The sequence below is a fragment of the Lagenorhynchus albirostris genome, chromosome 4, assembly GCF_949774975.1.
Source record: "Lagenorhynchus albirostris chromosome 4, mLagAlb1.1, whole genome shotgun sequence".
Taxonomy (NCBI): Eukaryota; Metazoa; Chordata; class Mammalia; order Artiodactyla; family Delphinidae; genus Lagenorhynchus; species Lagenorhynchus albirostris.
This window is the reverse complement of record NC_083098.1, coordinates 75,027,536-75,040,228: the sequence shown is the minus strand read 5'-3', so window position 1 is coordinate 75,040,228 and position 12,693 is coordinate 75,027,536. Positions and strand designations below refer to the sequence as shown.

General features: G+C 33.2%; 1 protein-coding gene across 4 annotated transcripts in view; it reads right to left on the bottom strand.

Moving 5' to 3' along the window:
• CHIC2 (cysteine rich hydrophobic domain 2) overlaps positions 1–12,693 on the bottom strand; it is a 92,652-nt gene that overhangs the window by 46,951 nt on the left and 33,008 nt on the right. For 3 of the 4 annotated variants that reach the window (XM_060148156.1, XM_060148158.1, XM_060148155.1), the window contains exons 4-5: positions 3,031–3,087; positions 2,805–2,864 (exon numbers count right to left, since the gene is read on the bottom strand). In XM_060148156.1, coding sequence (XP_060004139.1) covers positions 2,805–2,864; positions 3,031–3,087 — 117 coding nt within the window. Of the gene's footprint in view, positions 1–129; positions 461–2,804; positions 2,865–3,030; positions 3,088–12,693 lie in introns of those variants that run through there. The other variant, XM_060148157.1, reaches the window with a different exon arrangement.

Sequence of the window (12,693 nt, the reverse complement as noted above, 5' to 3'; positions counted from 1 at the left end):
TAGCTGACCCAATATTCACTTCCTCGGGCTTCCTCCCTTTTACCTAGAGTTGTTCTCATTTTATTGTACCAGGATATGTGATCTCTAGAAAAAGAGTTGGTCGTCTTTCTCTTAATTTTTTAAAAACAGTCTTTTCAAGTTAGCAAAATTAAAGGTTAAAATTTGTTCCAAAAGACTTTTTACAAGAAAACTAAAGGAAAATCAACAAATACAAAACACAGTAACACAGAAAGACACAAGTTGACCAGAGCTGATTTTTATTCTAAACTTGGAACTGTCTTAAATTACAATCAATTCTTCCTCTTGTTCCAACTCTATATGGAATAGATGCTAAATGATGAACTCCTCACTCTTTTTCAGAAACTGTGTCTTGATATGACCTCCAGGTTTGGATACTCTTCTACATTTAGCCATCTGGGCCAGAAACCTTCATTTTCACTCTTCAGTTCTGGCTTTTGATCTGTCTCAATAAAGAAGGTATTTCTATACGTGGCTCCAAAACATTCCTCTCCTAGTTGACTTATCCTTTGGTGCCCCCTGGGCCACTCTCCTGACCTGTTATTAGCCTACAAAATGTTTATTAGCTTCCTATCCAGCTTCTTTATTTGAGCTAGATTCCTCTGTTTCTCAGTTTCCTCATCTATAAAATAAAGGGATTGGAGAGATGACAAGATTCTTTGTAGCTCTAAAATTTGATGATTAAATTACATTTTACAGTATATACTACATAATGAATAATAAAAGCAATCTTTGACTATACTTGAATTATTACTAGTTTTTAAAGAATATATCTTACAAACTTTTCCCTTCAGAAGCCACACATAAAAATTAACCACTCGTCTCATTTCTTCTAGATCATACTGCTCTGCCATATCTTAATAAAAAAAAGTTGGTACAAGTTGGTATTTTTCATAGATTTACTCCAATATTCAAAATATAATCGAGGAGAATTACTTCCCTTTAACTAACAAATGAAATTTCTGTAAGTTAAATAAAATCTGAGGTCAAATAGATATATATGGTAGATTATTTACTATCTTAACTTTTCAAAACTATTTTTAGGGGTTTTTTTAAATTATGTTTTTCCCCCATTCAACTATCACAAACATATACATACACATATACACACACTCTCTCTCTCCAAGAAAACTTAGAAAAATACATTTTTTAAGCAATTTTTTTTAAACTACTCTTCTTAGTAGAGTGTTTATCTAAAAATTTATGATAATTAAAGGGAACTATTTTACAAACACAGCACATAAGTTCAGAATGTTTTGGAAGGTTAAATTAAATTATTTTGTTTTAATTAATAATAGAACATCATAAAAATAAACATGAATATAATATGCATATTTTATGAATGAATGACATTCTTATAGTTCTATCTGGAAATAACAGTATTGGGAGTAACTTTTATGTTTTGCTTTCCAAAGTAAATTTAGAAATGTGCAAAATAAATAAATAAATAAAAAGCTCCATTTTAAGCTTAGTGTTTGGGTTTATAAATATAGCAAATATTCTTTTCACAAAATCCTTTAAATCTCTTACATATCCATCCCTCCTCACAAAATACATAAACTCTCTCACCATCTATGATGAAAATATAAGACTAGCATATTCATAGGTCAATCTCAAAACAAGTTATTTGAATGTGCTTTTATTATTATAAAGAAGTATCGAGTGTCTTTTTATCATCATAAATTAACATGCTTAATATAATAGATAATGATAAAATCTACATTATTTGGTTCACTGAATAGAGATATTCTATGAAAGAAGAGACATTTTAAAGATATCTTTTATGTTCAAGGCTAGAAATGGGATTTGATTGTGCTAATGAAAGAGAAAATGCTACAGAGAAAAAAATTTTATGATAATTTCCAACTATTTCCAGTATCTAAGCACTGTTTTCATCAATCTTTTATACACATACACACACACACACACACACACACACACACACACACAAAACCTATGATGTCTATACTGTTTCAAAGAATAGACAAAATTTGTCAGAAATGATGTGTCAGATAGTTAACTCTTCCTCAGATCTTTTTATTTTTGTATATTACCTTTCCATATTTAAAATAAAATACCCAAGCTCGAGGGAGAATAAAGATTCATAATTTTCTACAGTATTCTGAACTTTTCAAAAGGAGAAAAACTGTTCAAGTAAATCAAGCAGTCAGTAAATTAAATCCCATTCTAAGCTCTAAAATTCATTGTATATACATGCCCATTAGACATCGTTTAAAGAATAAACACAGGATGAGCAACATCTCATCTCCTGTTTACTTTTAAGATAATTTTTACAAAATAATATTCCAATAACACTTTAAAAGACTCTTTAAAGGCCACTGAGGTATGGGCAGTTAAAATCTATAAAGGCTAAAGGTTTCTTAAGCTCCAGCGGCTTGACTGAAAGGTTTTCTTCCATACTTGGAAATCTGATTAGCATTATATAAAAAAGCCATATCTGACTTGCTGCGTAACCAAAGTTGTGGTTATTCTTTATACAGCATCTAAAATTTCACACTCCATCAACACATGTTCAGCCTATTTTATCTTGGCAATTAATTTATTATTTTTCAGAACACAGTGAAGCCTTGTTTTCAAGTCATTCATAACTTTATAAATCAGTCTTGCACATGAAACCATGCATCTGTGAACCGTAGAAAATCCTTGCACTCAGGAGATTAAGCTCCTGACACCTTTGCTGATTAATAATCATGGAAAGAATAAGATCAGAAGCAAAATAAATGATCATTTAATAGAGAAACTCACAAAACAGCCCTTTAACTTACATATTCCATCATGTTATTCGTTTCACATTTCCTTTTGCTCAGTCTCCAGTGCAAGCACAGCTAGACAAGAAGGAGAGTAAAAGAAGAAAAATGAGCTCTATTTTATTGCAGCACACAGACTAACCCATTTGTCCACCTTTCATATTTTTAGTTCAACAAAAGCATCTGTTTCCATACTGTGCAATTCAGACCCCAACGGTACGAAGCTGCTCCCTGTGGTACTCACCTTGTGGTATAACCTATTGTTTTCCCATTCTAATAACTTCTCAATCGATCTTCGTGTCTGGAAGACAAATGAGAAAAAAGTTTACTCTTGACTGGTTTTAGAAAAACTTTGTTTTGCAGCTGCTTTTTGTGTGAAAAGGAAAGAGGTATAAGACAGTGACTGAGTATAGGGTGGTCTATAACACTATCAATATTCAAGCACTAAATTGTAGCCTGAACAGAAATAGTACTTTGTTTTGATAAAGATATGGTTTTGTTTTTTGGCATTGTATTTTTTAACTGTTTCGAACTTACTAGCCTCTGATTAAAACTATCAAAGTCTAAACAGCTAATGTTATCTACCAAATGACACAAATTTAAATCCCCATTTCTTTCAAAAATATTGTAATACTTAAGTAGTAAAACAAGAATACCTTAATATATATATATTTTAAAACAAAGGTTATTTACACATTAGTTAACGAAATGAAAAGGGTCTTTATAGTAAATTTAAAAAGGAAATAATTAAAGGTTAATAAAAAAATCAATTTGCTAACAAATCAAACTAATTTTTACCTCATACTTAAAAATAATGTCCAAATTTAAGAGCTAGTTTATTATTCCACAGATAAAGATTTTCCAACAGAGGCAAAACTGCATTTAAACCAATCATTTTTGTTGGTTTTCAAACAAAACTGGTTTTACTTGAAAATCAAACTATTCAATACTACTGTTAAAGGAATCAACTAAGAAATTTATATTTAAGATCACTTGATTTTTGCAATATATACTATGCAGCATGAAATGTTTCTTGCTTGGGAGGAATAAAGGGAAGGATAATTCATGGTGCCAGGTGTTAGGATGAGACTGACACAGATGCAGGTGCAACCAGGACAGTGTTGCCACAAGAAGCAACTGCAACTTGCTGCAGCTGCAGCTTCATTCAGTCTCCAATCATTTTTGTTGGTTTTCAAACAAAATTGGTTTTATTTGAAAATCAAACTCTTTATTCAATACTACTGTAAAAGGAACCAACTAAGAAATTTATATTTAAGATCACTTGATTTTTGCAATATATACTATGCAGCATGAAATGTTTCTTGCTTAGGAGGAAAAAAGGGGAGGATAATTCATGGTGCCAGGTGTTAGGATGAGACTGACACAGATGCAGGTGCAAACAGGACAGTGTTGCCACAAGAAGCAACTGCAACTTGCTGCAGCTGCAGCTTCCTTGCAAGGAAAGGAGAAAAGCATACAGCTCCATTAATGTGGCACAACTAAATAAGTACTAATCATCAAATACGAAAATCTTCATGTCAAACAAGGATGAGCTAGGTGAAAAACTGTTAGGATCAAGCTGGTTTTGAATGTTACATAATAAAATGTTTAATATTTATTTAAAGTACCTACTATAATTTAGTTACCATATTACCTCTTAGCATGTTAAACATGCTAAAGACACCACAGTCACAGAGGTGCCAATTATAATTCATAACTACTACTTACTGCCTTACATTTTCTAAGCTTATGTCATAAAAATCAGAAAATCAACTAACTCCCTGGATAATAATATGCCAATGACTAATTTATTACATTACTTTTTTTGAACAGTTTTTTGGCAAGAATTTTAAAGGAAAAAAGTGCCCTTGTTAACAATGATCAGCAAACCTCACTTGTTTCTTTGTAAAGATAGCCTTTTAGAGGCAGCTCTCCTTTTAAATGAAAATAGGGCAGCAGTTATGGTCACACTTTTTGTTAATTTAGTTGCCAGTCAGCCCCAAATCAAAAGAAAATAAGGCTGCAGAGTGTAATTAACATTCAGTTCAGTCGTTTTGTCCCTTGTCTAGCCCCCAAGCTTTGTTAAAATTGCCATCTGAATGCTGAAGGCTGTAGGGAAATCGATTTGATTCTAATCGCACCATGAAAAGAACATGATCTAACTGCTTTCAGCCCTCCGTAAATCTGTACTAGGTCTTTAGCACAATGCAACTTCCAATTTAAAAAGCACTGAATGTCTCGTCAATGACTTTGTGAAGAAAAAAGAACAAGGAGCAGACATAAAAATTCCAATAGTTGTTTAAGCATTAAAGTTCATTTGCATCACAGCGAACCTGAAAAGGGCTGACCTCTCAAACCGCCTCTCAGGTCTATGAAGTTGTAGCCTTGACAAGCTCACATTGACAGAGCTCATTGACTCTGAAAGGCTACTCTATCAATGGTGAAAAATGGCAATAGGTTCTACTCTGAGCAGGCATCTGCCTGCCCACCCGCTGCTAAACCAATGGCAAAACCGATTCAAAACCTGAATCTACCTTGTAATCTTCCTTTCTAGGACCTTTTAATAATAGATTAAGATTACTATACAATTTGAGGTTTTACTTTTTACTGATGGTTTAAAAAGGGGGCAGGGGGTATGAAAGAAGTAAGGTGGGGAGAACAAGCTTTCCAAGTCTCTTGTTTCATATTAATGTATAAAAATTAAAACGTTGACATTACAATCTGCAAATATTCATTACTCACAGAAAAAAGGGTAGTTACCACAATCATCGTTTCATCACAAATTTAAACCCATACTATATTATAACAAGAACAAATCTCATTATGAATGGATCTCATGGTGTATATGATACATACACACACACATAAATTTAGAAACTTAAATATTTACTTTAAATAAATCAACTACCAGTATTTGAATAAAAGGTAATTATAAAGTATGAACCTTAAATTCCAAAATATTCATGTAGGAATTCTGAATTTATCCTTTGCCTCTAATTGAAAGTTTAATGACAAGGTTTGATGATATAATAATTATATCTTACAATATTTAATAATTCTAAACCAAACAAACGGTGGTATGCCATATTCTAAGTAAGCATCTAAATATAAAATATTTTTACACACTTCACAGTCTGGAGTAATAGCTGTGAATTAACACCATCTAATCTTGCTATAAGACTTCTTTCCTGCTTGACAGGTGAAAAAAAAAGCACTTGCACGTGCAGCTTAATTAATCATTGCACTTGACATCTCAATGATTTACAGTGAGGAGCAGGTGAGAACATACAAAACCAGAAAGGAACCCTTCATCTGAGTGGAACATTTCTAGCACACTAAGGTGACAAGTATATAGATTGTAACAGTCATTAAAAAAAAAAAAAAGAAAGAAAAGAAAGAAAGAAAAGAAACTGTGCCACAAATTATTTGTTAGTAACAACAAAAGCTCAAATTAAATGGGGAAAAAAAAAGCTTTAACTACTGAGAATGTTTAATACTTTGCAATTATTTTAGTTAACAAAATCAAAATATATTTTCACAATTAAATACAATACCAATTTGGCAGATATTGAAAAAAATATGACACTTCAGCATTTATAAAAGCTATTTAAAGCCTTTAAACATGAAAAGAAAGTACCTTATTATTGCAGTAATCTAGAAATAAAAGTTAAGAGTTTATGTCCACAGAGTTGTCAGATAGCTATTTCTAATGAAATATAAGATTTAACATTGCCAAACTGTGATTACTACTGGACAAACAAACTTAACCATATAAATATCTGTCCTTGATTTTTAAAAGTTTGTATCGATCACCAAATTCAACATAAATTAAAGCAAACTAATATGCATCAGAAAAAAAAACAATATGTATAAGGTCTGTCAACATGAAGTACCAAAAAAATATATCATCTTTCGGTATTCTAGGCCAGTGGATCTAAAAATAAGTCATCTTAATTTTCTTAAAAGAATTTGGTGCTTGTGAAAAGCACCAGACTGACAGTCATGGGAACTAAAAATCTTCTATTTAACTGAAAGAACAGGGGAAAGGGCAGTGCAGGCTTCAGTGCAAGCTTCCCTACAGTGGGCCTTAATCCTTTTCAGTGCTCACACCCTGGGGGCGAGAGGACAGGTTAGTGGTTCTTAACCAATGAATCCTCAGTCCTTCTGCATAAGATGATCAATAAGAAATCTAATTTTATCATGGATTCTTATCCTTAATTAAAAGGACCAAGACCATCAACTCATACCATGTAATCAAAACAAGTTTTTTATGAAAATAACATCATGTCAACTAAACTGGTTGGGAAAAGGACTGCTCCAAGCATCTGGACTCCTACCCACCTCCCTCATCACAGAGCTCTCACTTTAACTTTTTTTTTTAACACATTTCCTCATTTCAGCACCTTGCTAATTTTATTTTTCTCACTGGTGAACTAGTTCTAATATAGCTGTTCAGCAATGTTAAAGTAAAAAATAATAGAAGTTTAAAAACATCATTACAATTACAAATAGACTTATTTATTAAATAGACTCAACTTGAGTAGTAAGTAGTAATAACAGGAGGATAGAAATTTTGGCTTCTACTCCTTTGGTTCCTTTACATTTTTGGCAGAATTGTGGAAATAAGTCAAAACATGCCAACTGCAAAAGAAGTAAAATAGCCTGGATAATTCACATAAAAGGCTAATTAAATAATGATTAATCAACAATTAATATTAGGTATGATATAGCCCTATCAATTTCCAAAGAAGCATCTAGAGTAAGCTTACAATAGAAAAATACATATGAAACACCTAGATAAAGTTACGTTACTGCAACTGAAAATCAGGATTTCCTGAAAATTCAAATTTGACTTATTATTAGAAGAAACATTTTTGTAATTTTTTCCTAATATCATACTTTCTAAGGAATATGTTATTATTCCCTATAAACAAATATGTGCCACTAGATATAAATAAGTCTTTCAGGACAGCAAGAAATCATTTAGCAAATCTTCAATGTATTACTTCTTCTCTACTTTGTTACCACTATTACTTAACAGCATACTCATTACCAACGATTCATTTACTCACAATCGTTTGAAAAAACGGTTTTTCAAAGAAGTAGTTTTCTAGAACTTGCTAATAAAATCAATAGAAATTTCATAGATTTTAAAGTACTTAAAACCAAAGGAAAAACGTTTAATGTGGAAGCTGTAACAAAATTTCTCTGAATTTTTCTCAAAGAAATGGCATTCTTATCAGTCTTTAGAACATAAGATGCTAAGATATGTTAACAAAATGTATAAATAGGGTAGCTCACTAATAACTATTTGTAAAAGTTCAACTACTTAAAATTAAAGCTTATTTGAACAGGATTTATTCATAACATCACAATGTTCAATGTCTTATTTAAAACAAGTTTTAGTTTTAAACTCCTAAGTTTATAATGCATTAATTAAGCTTTAGCTAGAATAATGCTTTGAATGTATTCATAATTTTTTAAACTTTTAAGTATTTTCAAATAAAAACTATACTTATCTTTTGACATCTGTGCAAATTCGAATCATTAAAATAAGTGAAACAAAAATGTTCTTAGTTATAAGTCATTAGAAAGAAACCATATAAAATTTTAAATAATTATTTTAACTTAAGAGAAAATTACTTGATTCACCTCTGTCTGTTCTGGATTAATATAAATCTTATACTGCAGTTATGTGCAGAAAATTAAATGGCATCTCTCAGTATTATGATACATGAAAACTCTATATTCACCAAAAGACAAACTAGAATATGATTAGATTCCTCAAAAGGATTTTTAAACAAATTCCCTTCCTGTACTTAAAGGCCGCTTTTAAAAATTTTATGTGAATATTAACTTTTAAGTAACCTAGATAAACTAAATATCCACTAAAGTATATTCAGAACAATCCTTTTCATACTGTTTGTTAAAAGTACTATTTTTAGATGAAGATAAACAACTGCAAATATTTTGTGTATCAAAAGTGCCCTTTTAACTTAGTACTGAGCAGTGACTTACAGGTACTAATCTTAAACAAGGTATGCTTAAATACAATTTAATCAAGAGTATATGACTAGGGCTTCCCTGGTGGCGCAGTGGTTAAGAATCCACCTGCCAATGCTGAGGACACGGGTTCGAGCCCTGGTCCAGGAAGATCCCACATGCCTCGGAGCAACTAAGCCCGTGCACCACAACTACTGAGCCTGCGCTCTAGAGCCCGCGAGCCACAACTACTGAAGCCCGAGAGCCTACAGCCCGTGCTCCACAACAAGAGAAGCCACCGCAGTGAGAAGCCCTCACACCCCAGTGAAGAGTAGCCCCCACTCGCCACAACTAGAGAAAGCCCGTATGCAGCAAAAAGACCCAACACAGCCAAAAATAAATAAATAAATAAATTTATATTTTTTAAAAAAAGAGTGTATGACTAGGCTTGTGGTTCTTAACTTTTTAAGGTTACTCTACCTTGTGAATGATGAAAAAAGCATTTATGCACCAATATGTAAAATGTTGCACACAATTTTAAGGGGTTATCCACAAACCTCTGATAACTTTTCAGAAAATACTGATAACATATCAAAAAACTAAAACTGAGTTTCAATTGACAGCAGAAAATTAGAAAAATTATTCATAAGACAAATGAATTTCACTAAGAGTCAAATGTATTACTATCAGGGATTTTTAAAATCTATATAACTACACAAGGAAGAATCACTGGCTAGAACCAACAGGTGGAGTTAAAAAAAAATTACTGCTGATTAATTATAATGGACAACTGGAGAAACAGAAACAAAAAGGAGTAAGGAATAGTATTTGTTGATCCTCACTTTGGATGTGACCCCATGCCATGTGTCTTCCCTTTGTTACCTTATTTAATCTTCACAATAAACCTAGAAGGCAGCTTGTATAACTTTTATTTTACATATGAAAACTGTGTCTTAGTGGGGTTAAGAAACTTAAAGCTACACTAGGAAATGGTGGAGTTGCGATTTGAAACCGGGATTGTATGGCTTTCAACATCATGCTCTCTCCATTATTCAACGAACTATGAATTTGTAAAGAATTTGTAACTTGTTGAATAACATGTCTATGACACGCAAGGTATCTTAAGCCACTAACTAGGCTATTGGCCTTGAACAGCCAACCTAATCTAAAACTAAATTTTCTCCAGCTCTAAGGTCTAGAAGTACTCATTCTACTTTATTCTTAAGTCTCAATGAGATTTATCCAAAATGTATTCTGTTTTTGTTTATATCTTGCTTTGTGCAACAAAACATGAATTGAGGTATATTATTATTTTATAGATTAAGTACACAGGCTTAAAGAAGTTAAATAGTTTGCCCAAGGTCACACAACCAGTAAGGGTAATGACAGGATTCAAACTCGGATCTCTAAACTTTAAACCCAACATTCTTTTTACTTGGGATCAGCAAGCATAACTATTTTTACTTGCAACTGAATTAAGAGACATCAATTTATAAATCCTCCCAATCAAGGCACAAACATAAAATGAATACAATGTCCTTAAAATACGATTTCTTCAATTCCAAACACGAAGAAATTTCAAACAAAATGTTAAAAAACAAGAGAGTGATAATCACACCATTCTTTCCTTCCCAACATGCAAAGAACAGCATAATCTTTATGTAAAGTCAAGGTAACTAGAGACTTATATTTCTGTGTAGGATGTCAAACTCAAGCCAACACTCCCATCACAAATAGAAACGGATAAACTGAAGAAGAAAAAAACCCATTATTTTTAAAACATCAGAAAATTCTGGAAGCAACAAGGACTAGATGAAATAAAATCCAGAGAAGGAAAGAGCGCTTTCTAAATCATTTGATGATTATGTACTGGCCATTTTCTTTCTTTGTTGATTAGAGAGGTCAGCTGAGGATTAGGCTTGGCACCAGTGGGACTCTACTAGGGAAAAGGGAAATCAACAGAGCTTTTGTAGGTTGTACAGCCTGGCCCAATGGACTGGAAATTAGATGTACCCTAAAATGCAAAGCCAGTTTTCCCTAGAGACACTACTGAATTCTGGGGCAACATGGAAGGATGGGGGACCAAGACAAAAAGGCAGAGAAAAATTACTCATAGTCTCCTAGTATTTAGGAGACAAAATTCTGCTAGATGGAGGAGGATCTTCAACAAACTCATGATTGGTCTCCCCCTCAAAACACCTGAACCTGCATAAGATGGAAAGCTAAACTCAAAATATCCGAAGGATACAACCTCCTGAGGAGAGGAGACAAAGACCTACCTGCCAGGCCTCAATCAAAAGTCTGAGAGGGTCATACCCAAGAAATAGAAAACTAGAGATGGACTGAATCTACTAAACTTGCAACCCAGCCCAACCCACCTCAATCTCTCATTAGATCAAAGTGATCGTTCTCCTCAAGCTATCTGCCTAATACAGAACAGATGGGACCCTTGATTTTGGAAGATTTTTTCTGGAGTTTCTACTTCATTCTGTTTATAACATCTAGCATAAAATTTAAAACTTTAAGAGTCAGGAAAAAATGACCAATAATCAAAAGAAAAAACCCACAGAAACAGATCCACAGATAATCCAAGTATTGGTATTAGCTGACAGGAATTTAAATTAACTATGATTAGTATGTTCCATTAAATAGAGGGAAAAGACGGACAAAATGGGTGAAAAGATGAAGAATTTCAAAAGAGGACTAGCCTCTATAAAAACATCAAATGGACCTTCTAGAACTGAAAAATATACCATCTGAAATTAAGAACTCATGGCATGGGGTAACAGCAGACTGGACACTGAAGTAGGTGAGCAAATCTTTCTATAAACCACCACACCAATACTATGTTCTAAATATTCAGAGGGAACTGAATGTCAGCCAGCTCTAGGCAAAACACATTTTAAAGGAGTCGAACACATCTTTAAAGTCCCAGTGCCATCTCTGAATATTTAAGACTCAAAGTTTACACTTCTTTCTTGCATATCTTCTTTCATAATGAGAATTTAATTTAGTAACATGTTTTTACTCCAGCTAAAAACAAATCATCAGTGCCATTCACACTAACGGAAGTAATTTATTTAGTTTATGTAAGAATCAGTTTTCTAAGTTTCACGCCTAAAGTATTCTTTAAAATGAAACAGCAATAAGTATATTCTTCTGGTCCTAAGAAATTTTTTACATGAGATCCCTTTTCCACAGCAACTGAAGTAAGATTTGAAAGAGGTTAAACCTATTTATCCTTATAATGTGGGAGATACTAAAGAAGAGGCAAGAAACTGCAAATTGAACACTTAAGGATAGATGGGTGTTAGAATACCCGACTCTACCTTCAGTGCTGCGAGCCCCTGTCCCCACTACTTTGCATTAACTCCTTACATGACATTCTCAGTCTCTCTAAGAGTAAATACACAAGTTTTAAGGAAGCGTGTAATATTATAAAAAGAAAAAACTTTACCAGAAATAATGTGTACTTATTTATTAGGGTGTGAGACCCTGATAATTTTTCAAAGACAGGGATGTTGATTTTTGTTTTTATAAAAGTAAAATAGAAGCAAAAGCAATATATCAACTCTTAGTTGTCCAACTGGAACTTTGTATAAAATCTGATTAAAATATACTGTTTTCCTGCATCTTTACCTCCTTTATGGCCTCCTTCCTTTACTGTTAGTTTGTATTTTCAAGAAATACAAATTTGTTTATGGGCTTCCCTGGTGGCGCAGTGGTTGGGAGTCCGCCTGCCGATGCAGGGGACACGGGTGCGTGGCCCGGTCCGGGAAGATCCCACATGCCGCAGAGCGGCTGGGCCCATGAGCCATGGCCGCTGAGCCTGCGCATCCGGAGCCTGTGCTCTGCAACAGGAGAGGCCACAGCAGTGAGAGGCCCACGTACCACACACAAAAAAAAAAATTACAAATTTGTTTAA